This window comes from Ptiloglossa arizonensis, chromosome 3 (assembly GCF_051014685.1).
Source record: "Ptiloglossa arizonensis isolate GNS036 chromosome 3, iyPtiAriz1_principal, whole genome shotgun sequence".
NCBI classification, from domain to species: Eukaryota; Metazoa; Arthropoda; class Insecta; order Hymenoptera; family Colletidae; genus Ptiloglossa; species Ptiloglossa arizonensis.
In genome coordinates this window covers 5045564-5063163 of record NC_135050.1, presented here as the reverse complement: position 1 = coordinate 5063163, position 17600 = coordinate 5045564, and the positions used below count along the sequence as shown (strand labels likewise).

Here is a 17600-nt window from a genome sequence, read left to right as displayed (position 1 = left end):
AAAAGAGTGTCATTTCCATCGCTAGAATACCCAAAGTGTAACGGTGGGAGAAACTATATAGGATGTACCGACCGAGCGTGAAGGGGTAAGCTTCCTCGGCGTGCGTGACGGGGCGCGGCGTGGCGGGGTGAGTCAGCTGAACGCTCATCGATGGACAAGTGGTGGGGGGTACGGGGAAGCTCGGTCGACGGAACAGTACGCGAACCTACTCAGTAGCGATTCGAAGTCGGCCGCGAGAAGCAAATGTTATTTGTTGTGTAATGCGAACCGTGTATCCCCCATTTTTCATTTTCCTCTACATTCTAGTGTGTTGTGTTTCTTGCACGTTGAAGGAGAATTGTGTGTACAAGGAATACGCTTCTAAAAGCCGCCAAATGGCTTCGTTTATGTGCGCTTTCATTGTTCTGCCACAACGGATATAAGGAAGTGTACGAAAGTGTTTGCACGATTCGTCGAGGTTTTGTTTGTCAGTCCTCGGTGGACTGCCGTGAGTGATCATAGTGTTGTCCGTTAAACGCAGAATTGTGCGAAGAAAGAGAGCGAACATTTTTCTAAGATGCTGACTTCCAGTGCGAATCAGTACCTCCGTCCGGAATACCTTACGCCTCTGCCTACTACGGTTAGTGCTGTGTTTCCGTCTTATTCGTTTTATTTTTTTTCTTCTGCAGCGAGTACAGTGACAATTTAGTGCGTTCAAAATATAAACATTTTGAATGCGTTGAGAATAATTCAGCCATAGACAATTTCTTTTGAAACATTTACGTGCGATACTAAATATAGCCTATACGAGAAAAATGTATTTCTTGACCAATTAAGTGAATCATGCGACGTTACGAGTTTTTCGATCAACTAAACAGTTTCCTGCATAATTTCCCCGTCTATCGTAGATCTGAATATAATTTTCAATCTTACCAACTTACATATATTCCGTTACGAGTATATATTCTTCGTTATAGAAGAAGAAATGGAATATCTTTTTAAATAAAAGATCGTTACTCGATTGAACAGCGGAATTACGAAAGGTGTGTGTATAAAAGATGTACATGGCAACTAACTTGAGGATTTATTCGTTAAAAGCACGATTAATTAAACATTGGTGAAACGGTGTCAATGCAATAACAGCCGCTATCGGATCGTTAACTCGGCGCGAAATAAATATGTACCGCGAAGGACAATCGTTTCGACGGCTCATTAGTTGCGATGCATTTCACGTCTTACGCTTTAACTCCTGTAAACTATTTTGAGGACAGCGAGTGCTGGCAACGTTTCTGCTCAGACGTTCACTGATTTACGAGCACTATAAATCAAAACGCGATTCGGTAACAATACTGTGAGGATAGACACGAGAGAATGTTCACACTGTAAAAGTAGGTTCGTTCCTTCTTATTTTTATTTCTTTTATTTTCTCACTAGGTTTCTGTATGTTGCAAAAGGATGGTTATCCTTACCGTTAATGTACGTTTAACGAAAATAGATCCATATATTAGGATTTCTTGGTTCCGAATTCCTTCAATTACTTTAACACGTATATTTAGTTTTCAATTTTTTTAAAAGGTATTATAACATGATACTAAACACTACAATTGTGAATAAATGTTGAAAATAAAATTTTCCACGTAAGACGTTACTATCGTCGCAAAATTGATATCACGGATCGACATCAATTTGAATTTTCTTTTATTCTAAACCAAATAACTCGTTCTTGAGGAGATTGGATGTTTTCTTTGCGGTTTCTAAATTTTGAAATGCTTACGTGCTAAACAAAAAGAGAGTAAATTAAGATATACTTCTTACATCTATTTTTAACTTTTCACTGATTGTTTGCTTTCCTTTATTGAATTTTTTGATCACGTCCAATACAAGAATTACTACTAGGTGTTAATAATGAAGAATATTATTTCCAACGTCGGTTGTAAATAAATAACTTCCTCAGTGCCGTACCTACCGGGCAAACGAAATAGTTGCGGTCAAAAAAAGTTGGAGTCATTCTCATCACTCGTTTTTACTCAACGCGAGCGACGTATCAACACGTGTGGACAGTGGTCGAAGGAGAAAGCTATAGGTACACGCTCGGATTTAAATTTCATCCACTAATGGAAAATGGAAATTTCTGTATTTTTCACTATTTCTTTATATAAATATTACCAATGGATTGGCGAAGTTCTCCTGTTGGCAGTAAGTTTAAACAGAAGTTGACTCGGGGCATTTTTACGGGCACGTGATTGGCGTAAGGCAAAAACGATCAAAATTCTTATCTACGTAAACACTTGAACTAACGAACCCAAGATAAACGACTTTTTACTCATTGAATAGAAATTTAAATTGCAAATTGAAATTAGATTTCACGTTCGATGCATAAAAATGTACGCGAATCGTGGTTCGATCGAAGAAATGCCTCGTATAAATTACTCTACGTTGCTTTCCATCGTCATGTGTTACCGAAATATAACATTGTTCGTCTTTGGCGCAAGGTTTGCGAAACTGTTGCTCAAAGTTACGAGTTACGTCGAATGAAATTCTGCTTAGGCTCATTTGCATCGAGATAACCTCGACAATAGTTTAGTAACACTTACGATGATCTACTGAAAAATATATAAATTAAAATTGTCATTAGCAAGTGACTCATTCCCTGCGCGAAACAGGTCGCTGCAGCTCACTCGCTGTTGCCCCATCTCTCTCTCACTCTCGGTGCATTCCGTTCACTCCTCTCGTCGAACCGTACATGCAAGGCCTGAGATAAAAAAGGTTGATTTCTAGAATAAAAACGCCGTGCACCTCGAGAGTATATGACAGTGAACATACTGTATTATGCATTTCCTTTGGCATACAAGCAAGAGTATGCGTAATATTTTTGATCGGTATCACGGACACGAAACAATAAGTAATTGGTACTATTATCATTGATCTTTTTACGGAAACGCAACATATTGTTAAAGTCTGGGAAAAACATTTTTAATATAATTAGGTTGAACTTTATATGAAAACTGATAACAACTATTTTTCCATTTGACGATCCTTTGTTAATCCTCAACCGTTTGTTTTACGATTTAATTTAAAACAAACGCGCTTGTACAGATTATATAAGTTTATCACTGATAACTTGGACCAAACAAAATTATTGCTATGATATCGAAATCATTTGATACAAGAAAGCTCTGTAACGAATGTTATTCTAATAGTTAATTATCGAAAAGTCATTTGAGTTTATACTTGAGAAATGTGCGAGGAGTATGATTCACGTGTAATGGGACAAGGTAAAGGGTTACTGTTCGTTGAAATATAAGTCATCATCGAAGATAACGTTCAGGACAGCATTAACAGATTAAAATATTACGTTCGAACGTTCCGTTAACTTTGTGGGTGCAATTAACATACAGCTTTAACCGTAATGCCGTAATAGCCTGTTGCAGTTCACGGCATTAATAACTGTCGGCATCGCGCCATTAGCAGAAGCAACCGTAAACGGCGGGTTAGTTGCATGAACGTTGCATTTTAATTACAGCGAACATCTGTTCGATGGACGTATCAGCCGCGAGAAATATCGTTCCTGTATACGCTAATTATACCAACTGCATCATCTCCGCTACTTCGAAGCGAATGCTCGCCCGGCGCCAATATTAAATTCTCATACACGCTCTCGCGCTAATCGCGTCTGCATTGAAAACTACGCGTAATTGCTAATATATTTATGTAATAGGTAACATTTTTCATTTTTAAAATCTTTTCTAACAGTTTAATAACAGCGATAATGAGCTCGCCCTACTAGCGAATAGGCAATAGCTTGTAAGGTCTTCGGGGCCATTAAGGTATCCATCCAAAAGTTTTCAATGGCGTTAGGGCTGCCTCGGTACTTGAAATAAATTCGATGGAAATATTACTACGTATGTATAGTACACGGTGTACAACAAGCTCTTCTTCTTTTTTTTTTTTTATAAATATTTCATTCCTCTGAGTTGTCCAGAACATGGTAATGAATAATGAAACATTCGACGGTAAAAAATTGTTAAATGTCGATTACTTACTTATTGCAAATAGGCTTGAACAACTGTGTCATTGTATAAGATATTCATAATAATTAAAAAAGCAGTAAAAGTTTTACATTTTGCGTATGGTAGATACAGCAAACGTATCGTACCATTAATTATACACTATCGTTTTCATCTCTCATATTTGGTTTGTTCACTTATTAACGACTCTGAGCTGTATAAATGCGCATTTAATATGTTATCGTTTGGAATATTTTTTGTTATCGAATTCAATTTACATCTCTCTTGACAATTTGTCCATTACTCCGACTCAAGAGATACCTATAGGATACAGCAGAGAATAAAACGCTAAGGACACTTGACGTGTTATCTTTTCTCAGAGTTCTTTATTTATAAAGTACAGACAAGCATGCACGTTGGGAAAGTATTTCTATTACGTAACAAGTAATGTCATATTAATGTTACAAAACTTTGCATGTGTTTTTTAAGAGTTTAAGTATACGCGTCACTCAATGAAAATGCAAAGATTATTCGTAAGTATAACAGTAACGATAAATATTTTTTGTAATCATAAAGCAAATCTGTGTAAGTAGACTGGTATGATTGAAGCACGCATTCGAAATTTTATACAAACTTCTATCTTTAGCATTGTGTTATATATATATAAAGTTGTTATTAATTTATCATATATAAGAATTTATTATTAAAAAACTATATAAAACTAGACATTTAAAATTTTAAAATAGTTGAGTGACCATTTTTCTAGAAAATGAAGCAAATCCTCAAAATATTTACCAGATATTTAAATTATACAGCAAGGTCTCAATAGTTTTAATACGACCAGGAAAGGGATGATTTTTCAAGCAAAAATAAATAAAAAATTAAGAATAATATTTTTTATGTAGATTTGGCTGACTATAAGTTTTGTACTTAATATTTTTTTAGATATTTATAATTAAAGTCTCGGTATTCATTGAAGAACAATTGACTTAACAACAGTGAATAAATATTGTCGTGGCCCAAGTGTTATGTACTACTGTTTGATTCTCCCTTTTTTGTTTATATATATAAAATACTCAAAAAATATATTGTCATAAAAATGTCTTTATTTACAGTTCTAAATTTTATGTACTATGCAAACAATTGCGATAAAACGTCTTTATTTATTGTTCATCCAAAAGGAATATTGTATAAAAGTATATAAAAAGTATCGTATAAAAATATATAAAGTATCCGTTGTACGATTATTTGTTTTTTTTTTTAATATTTTGACACGAAAACAGGCTCGATTTACGTTTTGAAAAATTTCTTTTTCCTTAAACAGTCGTGAAGCTAGCTCTCAATATTTGAGAGATGTTTCTCTTTTTGCTTCTATGAAATAGTTACAGTCTTGAAACTCTTTAATACAAGTTTAAAGTTGATGTTAAAAATAAATACTGCACTATTTCGTATGTATGAACGAAAAAAAAACGAAAATTCACAAATGAAGAATCGAATCCAGACCCGTCGCATTAGTCTGTTATATAATTCTTGAGTCTCAGTAACATTCGTTCACTTTCCGTCAATTTGACTATTTTTCAATGAATATTGAAACTTTAATGATAAATATCTCCAAAAATATTAAGCAATTAACCTTATAATGGTACATATTTGTAAATTAGGTAAAAAAATCTATCAGCGCTAAAAATTTCAATTAATTGACTCTCTTTGTAAACGTAACAAATTGTATTATAATAAAGATGGTGATATTTAGTTCGAGTCATCGCGGATAAAGAAGGAAGGGGGAATTGCAATACAATAATTCTCGTTTTTGAGTGGCGCATAGAATTATAAAACTTGTATAGTAAACGTATACAAAACACATATGCACTTATACAAAGTGAAATATTAATATTACACTATTTTAAGAAATATATACTACATACATTTTTCATTTGTTTTCTTTTAATTAACCATCGCTTGACATAAAATTGCTGTTCACACTTGACGTTCTAGATTTCATCACTTGAAGGCTGAAAGTAAAGTACTTTATCGATTTAAGTTACAAAATCAAAACACGTATTCTCCAAACTAACAAAATATGTATTATATTGTGTACCGTGATGTATCCAATAGTAAATGAGATTCTTTTTAATTGTTTTTGTGTCTGTTACTTCATATGATAGAAGTTTTTCGAAATTAAAATTGATAAAGAATATCTTACACTCAATCATAAGCTAGATAAGACTGACAAATCTGACATTTTTTCAGTTGATCATGAATATGCAGAGAAGATGAATTTTGATAAGGTCACTATCTGCTTTTGCTCTTAATAAAAGAAAATGCAATATTGATCGTTAGCTAAATTTGTAATTAACAACATTTTTCTTATTTTAAATTTGTTTGCGACAGTGTTGTACTGTTTAAAAATCTGATTGTAAACATAATATATTGCTTTAGTCGATAAGTCTGCGAATTTTTATAATAAATGAAAAATATGAGTAATTAAAATTACTTTTGATAGTTAAACAAATTTCAGTGATAGATTCATCATTTTGTTGAATAACCTTCTGTCCTTTATCGTGCAAATGCAAAAATCTGTTGTCCTGAAATTTATTGCCTTTTCGTTAAAAATCTACAACTTGTACCATAAATTAAATGTATTTCTACTGGGGGAATTTTGCAAATATCTACGCGAATAAATAATTTTTTTGTTGATTTATTGTGGACGTTTTTCTCGGATTACTTTCTTCAGTGGCCCAATTGAGAACAATATTTCATTCTATTAATGGTTTAATTCTATGGCAAAGTCTCAAAATGCATAATACTTTTCCAAACTAACCAGTACATAACATCATAGTCTTCTTTGGACGTAAACTCGCTTCTGATGTGGTTAACGGAGTTTTATTCTGCTTAGCCTAGTATCGAGTTCGTCGAATATTCTTATGAACAATATTTCTCATCGCGCGTAACTAAGCACTTAAAAAGTCATTTGTTTTTATTTCGTGTCAGCAGGGAATTACACGATCGATTACATTTTCCTCGCACAAATTATCTTAACATGTCCACGGTCCACGCTTATAACCACGAATACTACTCGAGTGTACCTAACCATCGAATGTGTAGGAAATTTTATACGCATTTAGCAATTAATATTTTATCTTCTTTTCTAAACGACACACATTATTATTCTTGTAATCTATCTAGATTACACGACTATAGATAAACTTTCAATTTAATCGTATGGGCGATATTTTTATCGATGTCAAAACTACAATCCATGGGCCAGTGTACTGTGAACGTGTTAATCATGCCAAGAGTTTTCTTACGTGATATTTCTAATATTTCTGCAATTTCCCACGCTGTGTAGCGTGAATTATTTTTTATTAACATTAGAACTACCGACAGATTTCTGAATATTAAGATATACCTTATATGTATCTAAAAGAAAACCAATTGTTGAGGAAAAAAAGGCATTTTTAAGATTGATCACGTGTGTAGGATAAAAACAGTCACGTCTTTGAAAAACATGCTATGAAATTTGAAGCAAATTTTATTACGAAAGCAGTTGGAAACAGTCATTTTGACTGGTTGGTAAATCTAGTGTTAATGTCATTCTTTGGACATCATGATTAGTAGCAGGTTTGAGCGTGCCTTATCATCCAGGCCAGGCATGCCCCCCCCCCCCCCCCCCCTCATGCGCAACTTGTTCCCTTTTCTTGCACTGTTGCTGAGAAGCAAAGAAATTAACGAAGTTCGCGTGTTTCTACTTCTACTGAACATTTCTTTCATAATACGACGATACATTAATTTTCATAGAGCACGACTGCATTAGGCGCATATCACATAGCACGGTGGCAGATAACACTGTGATGCATATCATGGTGAAAAAGCAGAGTGGCCAAAGGTGTCTAAACTCATGAGCTTTGTTTCACGTGTTTGATCTAGACCATCTAATGTTTCGTTTCTTAACATCTCTTCAAGAAAGAGAAATTGTAGAGATATCATCACTTATTTATATTTACAAAAATTCAATAATTTTTTAAGTAGACATCGATCTAAAACGAGAAAAGCGACATTTTTTGACAAATCCGTAAAGATTTATCGATCAGCCCAATATTTTTCTCCGTGTTTAAATGTAAAAATCGGTTAATAGTGATAACGAAGAAAAGATTGTCGTGGATACCGAATAACTTAGGTATGCCTCTGAATATAATATCCGATGAATTGCGTACGATGAAATCATTTTATCCATTGATCCACTATGGTTATCTTACATTTCCAAATATATACATAATTAGAAATTAAGAAGATACGGTTAGTTGAATTTTTGATTATTTTGGTAACAAACCAGTTAAATGATCAAGCTGCTGAGGAAATTTCTGAAATTGTTAGAAAATGTTACTCTAATCTTTTTCCACGAATTCGAAGTTTTTGTTTTTATAAATAAGAGTATAGAGTAGTTCGTGGCTAATTCTATTATTTTACTTTATCAATTTACGTATAGTTATTTCAGAATTATTGATTCGCAAGAAAAAATAGCATATCCAAGTATTGACGTATCGTCATAAAACCCGTATTCGTGGTAAGAAATAGTCATGTTTATAAGGTCGCTTGATACAACGTGAGTCATAGTTCTCGTAAAACAGTCAGAGTTGAAACCTTATTAATCCTCCAAAAGCGGATACTTCTAACAATCCAGCAACAACTATGACTGAGTTAGTCCAGACCCTCATCTACATTCTTTTCTATTTTTGTTACTTCGAATCGTGATTCTTTTCTTACTGCAATTGATATTTCGAAATTGAAGGATTGTTTTTAAAAAGTGTAAAGAAGATCTAAAGAAAACATAAACAAAGAACTGACAAATAGTATTTATTTCTTACAATGTCTACAGAGTACACTATTTGTAATATATAGAATATTACATAAAGAAATATTGGCAAAATACAATTGTCACGAACCCTTTGAGAACATAGGTCAAAATAGACGAAAGCATGGCTGCCGGGAGGTTAATGCACTAGTTGAATTACTCAACGTTTTTTATAGTTAAAAATATCGCTTGAACGCAAAACGGATTTTAGTATTATTACATAATAACGTTTTATAAAGATTTTTCTAGGGCATAAATAAGCAGAGCTCTGTTGCTACTTACCCTTATAGGGAAGGTACATACCAAAAGTAGGAATAGACTCGTTATCTCAGTTGTTATCACATTTATCGAAAATATTGTATGCAACAAAAAAATTTCTAAATTTACTTTACATAATTTTTCGTTTTTATTGTAAAACCAACTGTAACCGATATATCGTACATTTATAGCTTTTCTCGTCCCCCACTCGATTTTGTAACGTCTTGTAACTTATATTATATATGGATACGTTCCAAGTTTCATTGCAATCTCTCAAGCTCAGTGTTTCCCAACTTTTTTTGAATCGTGCCTCACCTGAACGCCTCAAAGACTTTTATGACCCCTGGTGTATAATACTTAATCAAGTTCTGAAAAAATATAAATACGTATTATACTTCAAATAAAAACAAAGGCAGATAGATAAAACTGTTTTTAATTTTACCGTCCTCGATGAATATACATAAATTTTATATTACATTTTGTATTTTAGAACATAAATCAAAGTTTAGATGATCCTTGAACTTGGTGTTCGCTGCAAAGGATTTTTATTTAAGGTATTAATTTAGTTAATTTCAATTTCAAATCCCCACAGTTTGTAATATTTGGACGATTCACTTTTTTTCAGTAGTAAATCATATGCAGTATTAAAGCTGTCCAGGCTTGTCAAAGACTTTTAATTTTAATAGCAACAGTAATTTTCTTGCAAACGTAGTTAAATTTGGGTATTTCTTGCCTCGTCGCGAAACTATGCCATTTTTCCTTTTATGTTAAATAATGTTTTAATAAACTCATCATTTTACATTTCTGACAATTCATACGGCATAGTCACAACAGTCAAGTCTACTATTTCTTTTACATCACAAAATCTATCATTTAAATTACAGTTGATTTTGTTCAGGTTATCCACAAAAATATGTACAACAGCATCAGTTACCCCAGTTGTGTGTAACAAAATTGGTCAAATTTTTTAGCTAAATTTTTTAACCTTTGCATCAACATGGATCTTGTTTGCTCCTTGCAATTGCCTATTTAACATATTCAACTTTTCAAAGATGTCTTTCAGATAATCCATAAATGCTCGACCATCAACTGCTTTTAAGGGTTTCGTCACAAATTTATCGTTGAAAAACTCACTAAGAATATCAAGTAATTCCATGAATCTTCTCAAGTAATTCTCTCGCGACAACCACTTAATTTCGGTGTGAAATAACAATCTAACAGAGTCAGCACTTTCATCCTCACAAAATTGTTTTAAGAGATGCTCACACATAGCACTTATTTTGATAATGTTGATACACTTTAGAATTGAATTCAATATTTAGAACAGGTAAACATTTTTTGGAAACTAAATTTTTGTTGCGAATAATGCAATGCACAAACGAAATTTCAGAATTGTCACCTTTCATTAATTTTAAATAATTACTTTTCTTTCCAATCGTAACTGGAACACTAACCATAGCACATGATGTAATATTTTTCATTGATAATTGAGTTTTACCTAAATAATTTTTGAGTTCCTTATATATATATATATATATATATATATATATATATATATATATATATATTAATGACAATTGTAATGGTTTTCAATGCTCCATAAAATAGTATCTCTTTAGTAAATTCACCATTGTCAATATACCTTACGTAGCTTATCAATAAAACCTCACTATTTTTTTACAGTTGATTCATCCAGCTGTATTGACCATCTTTAACCATCTCACGAATTCTTTTGTTAAGAACGTTATCGTTTAGTGACATTTCTTGAACATCTTTGTTATCTTTCGCACAATTGTCTTGAGAAAAGTTTATACTGCTCAGTTAATTAAATTCTCCTCTGCAGCGAGATTTTTCCTGATTTAATTATGACCAAGAAACTTTTATAACTAACTTTAAGTACGATTTTAAACAGCAGTTCGTACAGAAAACAATGCATTTATCGTTGATACTTTCAGAAGTTGGAGTCATAACTCATATAAATGCTATGTTTCGCCTTTAAAAGTAGTTCGAGACGACTTTTTTTTTCATTAATATGTTGATCGGATAATGTTCACAAAATAGACAGAATGGTAACTGTTCATCCTGAAAAACAGGTATGAAACCAAACTTTAAATATTCAGTGAAATACTGACAAAGTTTTTTCTTGTTCTTACCACTCATTTTATTCATAAAAAGAAGCTTTCCCAATTAAAGATGGGGATATCAATATCTAACTTCGACCATCCAACTTAATAAAGATATCTTAGAACGTAGTTTGGACTTATCACTTTGTCACTTGGATACAGTTCTTAAAATATTAGGTGTCAAAAGTTTTCAACTAAAATATGTCTTCTAGTTTGCAGCTCTGTAATCGTAAAAAAGTAAAATATTACAACTTTACAGTTACAAACAAAGAAAAAGAAACAGTGAAATATGAGAGATTATGTTCATGTTAAAATATATAAAAATATTACATAAAAAAAAACCTGCTAGTATAAAGAACATTAACGATTGACCATATCGATGATAATGATAATATATATGTATGTAACACGAATGCAATATAATTTTTTGATTGTCTCCAAAATATTGAAAATTTCCGTGGCGCGATAACAAATATTTAGACAAAAATATGTTTTAGTTTTATCTCGGTTTCGTAGAAAATACAGGTTCTCAAATTTAATCTACAGTAACTTTTATTATGCAGGTTTTTGCTGCAGAAGCAATTGTAAATGAGATATATCGTACGTAAAACCATCTTCTCAGCAATTGTGCGATATTAGATAGTTTATATTTTAAATTCGACTATCAAATTTGGTAACAAAGTAAATACACGTGGTATTTGTTTTTTTTTTTCATAGTGATACTTGTAACCATTTTTTCGTGAAACGATAACACACAAACACAACTGTGTTTCTGTTAAATTGATAATAAAAAAACAAGCACTTTGTGGTTTTATTTAATGTGTAATATCTGTATACTGGATATTAACACAATAAATATTTGTGCATATGTATTCCAAACTAAAACGACGAAGAAGGGTGTTAAAAAATGTCCATTTTTTCTTCTAGAGTGTCTTCCAAAGAATAAAAATGCGTTTAAAGTATGAATATGACGATAATAGAACTTACATATATTAGGTTGCTCGATAAGTTTTGTCGTTCGATATTGAATAACTTATTAGTTTATATTCTTCGGATATCGAACCGTGTTCAAAATAATTGGTAAGAAACTCAACGAGCAGATGAATTGAAACTTGAAATCAAGCAAATCCGAAACTGCAATTCTGTAATTTTTGTACGTTGGAATTGTGCTCGCTTTATATTCATGTTTCCGCTTGAATCAGTTGCGACAAATGATTAATTCTGTTTGAATATTGCAAAATTCTATGTGTAATAAGACGATCAAGGGTAGAGGTAGATGATGTAAATGTTGCGTTTAAAATGGTACAAGTTGTTTTGAAGTCATGGAATGAATGAGTATTTTGGATGTTTTCATCAAAATACTTGAAAAGATTTTTTATACGTCCATTAACTACGTCTATAATGTAACGATTTTTCATAATAAGTCGCGACCGATTAACTTGTTCAACTGTTAATGATTTCCAAAATGCACCTGCAAAAGATTTCACTTTAGAAATTTATAAAATGCAGAATAGTGTTTACACAAAATGTAAAATATATATACGTAGGTTTGATTATTATCATATTCGTACTTTGAACGCATCTTTCAAATGTTCTTAATAAGGACATTTTTTTTCCTTTAAGGACTCTCTAAAATCATGATTGATTTGCATGAATTTTTCATTTCCAGGCAATACCAAAAACAATCATTTTTGAACATCCTCCTTTGATGGCTAAATATTATTAGTTATAAGCAAATAGTTGGAACCTAAATAAGTATAACAATTTATAGTTTAATATACATAACATGTCACATTTGATACGCTTTGAATTATAATCCTTGATATAAGTAAATCGAGTAGTGCAAAATGAAACTTAATCGATATCAAAAGTAATGAATTTACTTTAAAAAAGACGTACATTTTCAAAATTTTATAATAACAGATTTTTCCGTATATTTATTTCATGTTAAAATGAAATTATAACAAAGTTGCTTTTAACTTTTTAATTGTCAGTGTTCCCGTATATCTAGTTAATTCGTACGATGTGGGTAATATCTTCGTATATGAATATGAATGTCCTAATAACTAAATGCACATGTATATTCATTCCACTTCACGGTTTTACTGTAACAATACGTTTCACGCGCAATTAATAACGCGATTAATTAGTTCAGAAATTAACAAAATTTGAAAAAAAATTCTTTTATCACGATCTTCGGAAACGTTTCGTTTACAGCGAAACCCATAAAGTCTACGTGTAACCGGTTATTTCGAGTCGAATCCAAATAACCTTTATAAACGGCCGATGGGATACGACCAAGTAATTGCGTTATTCTACCATCAAAATTTTTGAAAACCATCCACATATACGAACATAAGCGATCTAACTACAAATCACTTCACTCGTGTATTTATTTTGATTTCAGTTGGACGCGAAGAAGAGCCCGCTTGCACTCCTCGCCCAGACTTGCAGTCAAATAGGAGCAGACACGCCGTCCAATAAATCTCTCCTGGGCTCGTTGGACAAACCGTCGAGTAACAAATCGTCGAAGTCTGCGGATCAGTCGCGTGAAAAGTCGTCGCCGGCAATCGCGCCAACGTCCACAGAGTCCAACAAAACCAATTTCAAGCCATACGAGTCGTGTTTGGGCCGTGAGAAAGCAGCGAGTCCGGATGAGCAGCGTTCAGCCTCTAGTCACTCGACGTCTGGACGTTCGAGGACACCTGGTAGCGGTAATAAACGATGCTCGAGTAATCAGAGCGCCTCGTCTGTCCGAGCAGTGACACCGCAAGGTCGAAAAACTGCGACACCGAACGGGGACGTCGCACGGGAATCACCAGCTTCGAGGACATCGGCGCCGAATCTGTCGTCGAGTCAGCTGGATTCGTCAAATTCCTCTCAACCGGCCGTGGTTAGCCCTGCGGGTGTTCTAGCTATGACGGATCCGTCCATCAAGGATCTTCCATTAGGAACTTTCAAGCCGGGTGTCAGTTTAGCGTCCTCGACCTCCGCCTATCTGGGCTACAATCCACAGTTGCCAGTGGACGTGATGGCCAACTCTTTGGTGTCTCAACACCACGCCGCCTTGAAGAACGGTCTCGTAGCTGGAAATCCGTACTTGAGTTACGCCAGATTGAAGAGTGCCGCAGGCCCCGATACACTGATGCCCGTTTGCCGTGATCCGTACTGTACCGGTTGTCAATTGAATTCTCATCTACTGGTAAGCTCAGCGAGCGCGGTCGCCAACGGGAAGTTAGCTTCCAGCACTGCCAGTGCACCCGGTTCCTGTCCCGCTGGCTGCGCCCAGTGCGATCACAAACCCGGTACGCCTTACGGAGCGTTGGGTGTTGCCGCTTACGCTCACGCACAGTTGGCTGCTCTGGCGGCGGCCTCTCAGCTTCCATACGTTTGCAACTGGATCGCTGGTGACACCGCGTACTGCGGCAAAAGGTTCTCCACGTCGGACGAGTTGCTCCAGCATCTGAGGAGTCATACCAGCGTGACGACGAGCGGTGCCACGGATCCCTCGGTGGCCACACTGTCTCTGCTCTCGCCCTCCGTCGGATTACCACCGACGCATCCTTTGTTTTCCAGAACTTATCCGACGCCACCTTTGAGTCCTCTCGCAACCGCGCGTTATCATCCATACGGGAAACCATCGCCGTTATTGCCACCGTCTTTATCGTCTCTGGGTTTACCGCTACCACCACCGCATCCTCACACTCCCGCAGGTTTACCACCGTATTTCTCCCCGTATTCGTTATACGGTGCTCCTCGTCTCGGCGCCGCGTCCGGTATGCCCCAATGAGTCCTCGAACTTTGCCGATTGGACGTGTAAAAAAGAAAGAAAACAAAAAAGAAGTATCAACCGTTTAACTGTGATCCATGTGTAAAGTATGAGGGTGTGCTTGATACATTGGTATGAGAGAAGACACGGAATTCGAACGCAAAAAGAAGTATTATCTTTAAGGTAATCTCGTAATCTCGTTAAAAGAATAAATTGGTTCGATGGTATCCGCGGTAACGTTTAATACGGTAATACTAGGATGCTTTGAAATCCTTATTTCTTTCTTGTTGACGTCAAATTGCTTCGAACGTTCCGTCGCTAAATTCTCTACAAAAGCAAACACTAACGATACGCCACTCATTGATTATCGTACGAGATCGTTTTGTGTCTTCGTCGAAATGTTATCGTCGTTACGCTACTTACCTTTCGTAATATGTACGAAGTTTCCGATGGAAAGTGTTAAAGGGATTGCAGGGATCGGTGCATCGAACATTTAACTGTGATTCTTGCTCGAGGACAACAGAGTGTACAGTGAAATGGGGAGAAAATCTGAAACTAACGTCAGCCTAAATAAATTTCTCCCAACAACCGCTACGAAATCATGAACTTTTGTATCATGGCGGTGAAACGATCCCCGGTGCTTAATTTTAATACAGATGTTCGCCAGCCTTGAGTTACAATTATCAGAAAAATTTCAACGTTCAACGAACGTACGCGCGTCCCACGATTACGATCACTCTCTATTGTTATACTGTCCACGAGGTGTTACGTTTTCCGAGTTGACAACTTATTTTCGATTAAAAATGATTCCCCGACGCACAAAGTGAAACATTCAGCTTCGTTGTAGCCGGGATCACTGCATCCGACGTGCCACTTAATATTGAAAAATAAAACGAACGAGTGCCACGGGTAACGTTGACAAACCAATGTTCAACTGTGATTTCCGAGTGAGAAAGGTATTGTGCGTGAGTGAGATATATTGCGCTTCCGCTACAGAGAATTATTCTATGTATATACGTATACGCGTGATTTTAGAATTTATCGATACATGCGCGATCACGGAGTCTTTTTATTCGACGCAACGAATAACGGGCGGCTATTTATAACATCGACACGTTCACGAATCTTCGCAGCGACGAAAGAAACATTTTTATCGCATCGTTTATCGTGATGTAATCAGTCTGCAAGTACACACATCGATCAAACGCAAGAATAACTGTCTAGAAATCATCACGTTGGTTTAAGAATAGTACAAAAACAAGTATAACGATAATCTTAACGTGTTCAACGTCAAGGATATTGTACTCGGTCGTTCCAACTGCGTCGCAGCTCGTTATTTGTATTTAGAACAGGTATAGGTTACATATATCATTCGATTATTGCATTAAATTAAACGAAACTATGTTTACCAGTGCTTGTTAGTACGTTTGTTACTTTGTGCCTTTCTTTCTGTTATCGAACGTAGCGGTAGGTATTATAGATATAAGTGCTAATGTGTTATAAACGTTTTGCTTGAACGCAGCGGTGGTAGCTGTTGATAACCAACGTGACGGTGAATTTGTTAGAGCAACAATCGGGGTAAATTTTCGCTGAGGACTGGGTAATCGAAATTGAATTCCGGCAACAAATTTACGACACACTTTTCGTTCGAAGTTCGTACAAATAGCCGTAACAGGATACAGTAATCGTAAATTTTAGTCGATGCTGAAATTGCAAGCGTATTTCTTCCGTTATTGCGATCACTCGTATTAATATAACGTAATCTGTCTATCTGTAGTATTTATGAATTACTAACTATCGATACAACTTTTATTGTAATTATTGTACATTTGTTCATAGATATGTAGAGATAAGTCTAAAGAAAATGATTTTTCGACGAGGCGGCGGAGCTTAGTGATAATAGACGCGTGTATGTAAGTTTAACAAATTCTTGACTAAGTGGCGAATATTGCGTCTATATTTTTGCGTAACCAAAGTTTTAGTAATCGATCGATAATTTCGTAGCGTTGCGGGTTCCTGTATAACAACGTTATCTACCGAAGAGAAACAAAAAGTATTGCGAGATATTCAGTTGTAAATAGATTTATTTTATTGTATACGAGATTTATATGTATATAAATATGTATACATATATAATTATTAACGATCAAAGGCATTTTGAATGTCGGGACAATTTTGGCTCATGAAAACAATCCTGATTATTCGTTAGAGGTTTAATAGTTCATTTCTATTTCAATGTGAATTTTGCATTTTTTATTACATTTCTTTTGGTTTTTCGAACGCACAATGAGACTCGCGTTGTCTTGCCGTTTGTTCTGTTATTATTGGTCCACATTGCGTAATGTTTTTAATACAACATTCAAGTGAAATACAGTAGAACTTCGATAGTTGCAGGAAGACGAGTCTAAAACTTCCTTCAAGTATCGAAATTCTTTCAACTATCGGCATAATCGATCCAGTAAAGAGCTCTCTACTTCTTATGGCTCGCGCTTCACTTCTCGTGTAATCACGGATCTCCTATTAACGATCTGTTTTTGTTTCGAAAGGAAGATACGGCATTTGTTGTTAAATGGTCATCTTTCAACTTATCAACACAATGCAGCCAATGAGGT

The 17600-nt window shown here is 34.8% G+C and overlaps 1 protein-coding gene across 1 annotated transcript; it reads left to right on the top strand.

Annotated features, from left to right (window-relative positions):
- Nucleotides 1–227: 227 nt before the first annotated feature.
- On the top strand, nucleotides 228–16402 carry LOC143144492 (zinc finger protein Elbow). Its single transcript, XM_076306949.1, has 2 exons — nucleotides 228–619; nucleotides 13627–16402. The coding sequence occupies exons 1-2, from the start codon at nucleotides 557–559 to the stop codon at nucleotides 15007–15009; spliced, it is 1446 nt and encodes a 481-aa protein (XP_076163064.1). The 5' UTR covers nucleotides 228–556; the 3' UTR covers nucleotides 15010–16402.
- The last annotated feature ends 1198 nt before the right edge of the window (nucleotides 16403–17600 follow it).

What these genes read in the sequence shown, in the direction of transcription:
- LOC143144492 (XM_076306949.1), top strand. Translation starts at nt 557, where the DNA reads ATGCTGACTTCCAGTGCGAATCAGTACCTCCGTCCGGAATACCTTACG. An exon ending in TTACGCCTCTGCCTACTACG is followed by an intron (nt 620 to 13,626) that starts GTTAGTGCTGTG and finishes TTTTGATTTCAG; the next exon opens with TTGGACGCGAAGAAGAGCCC.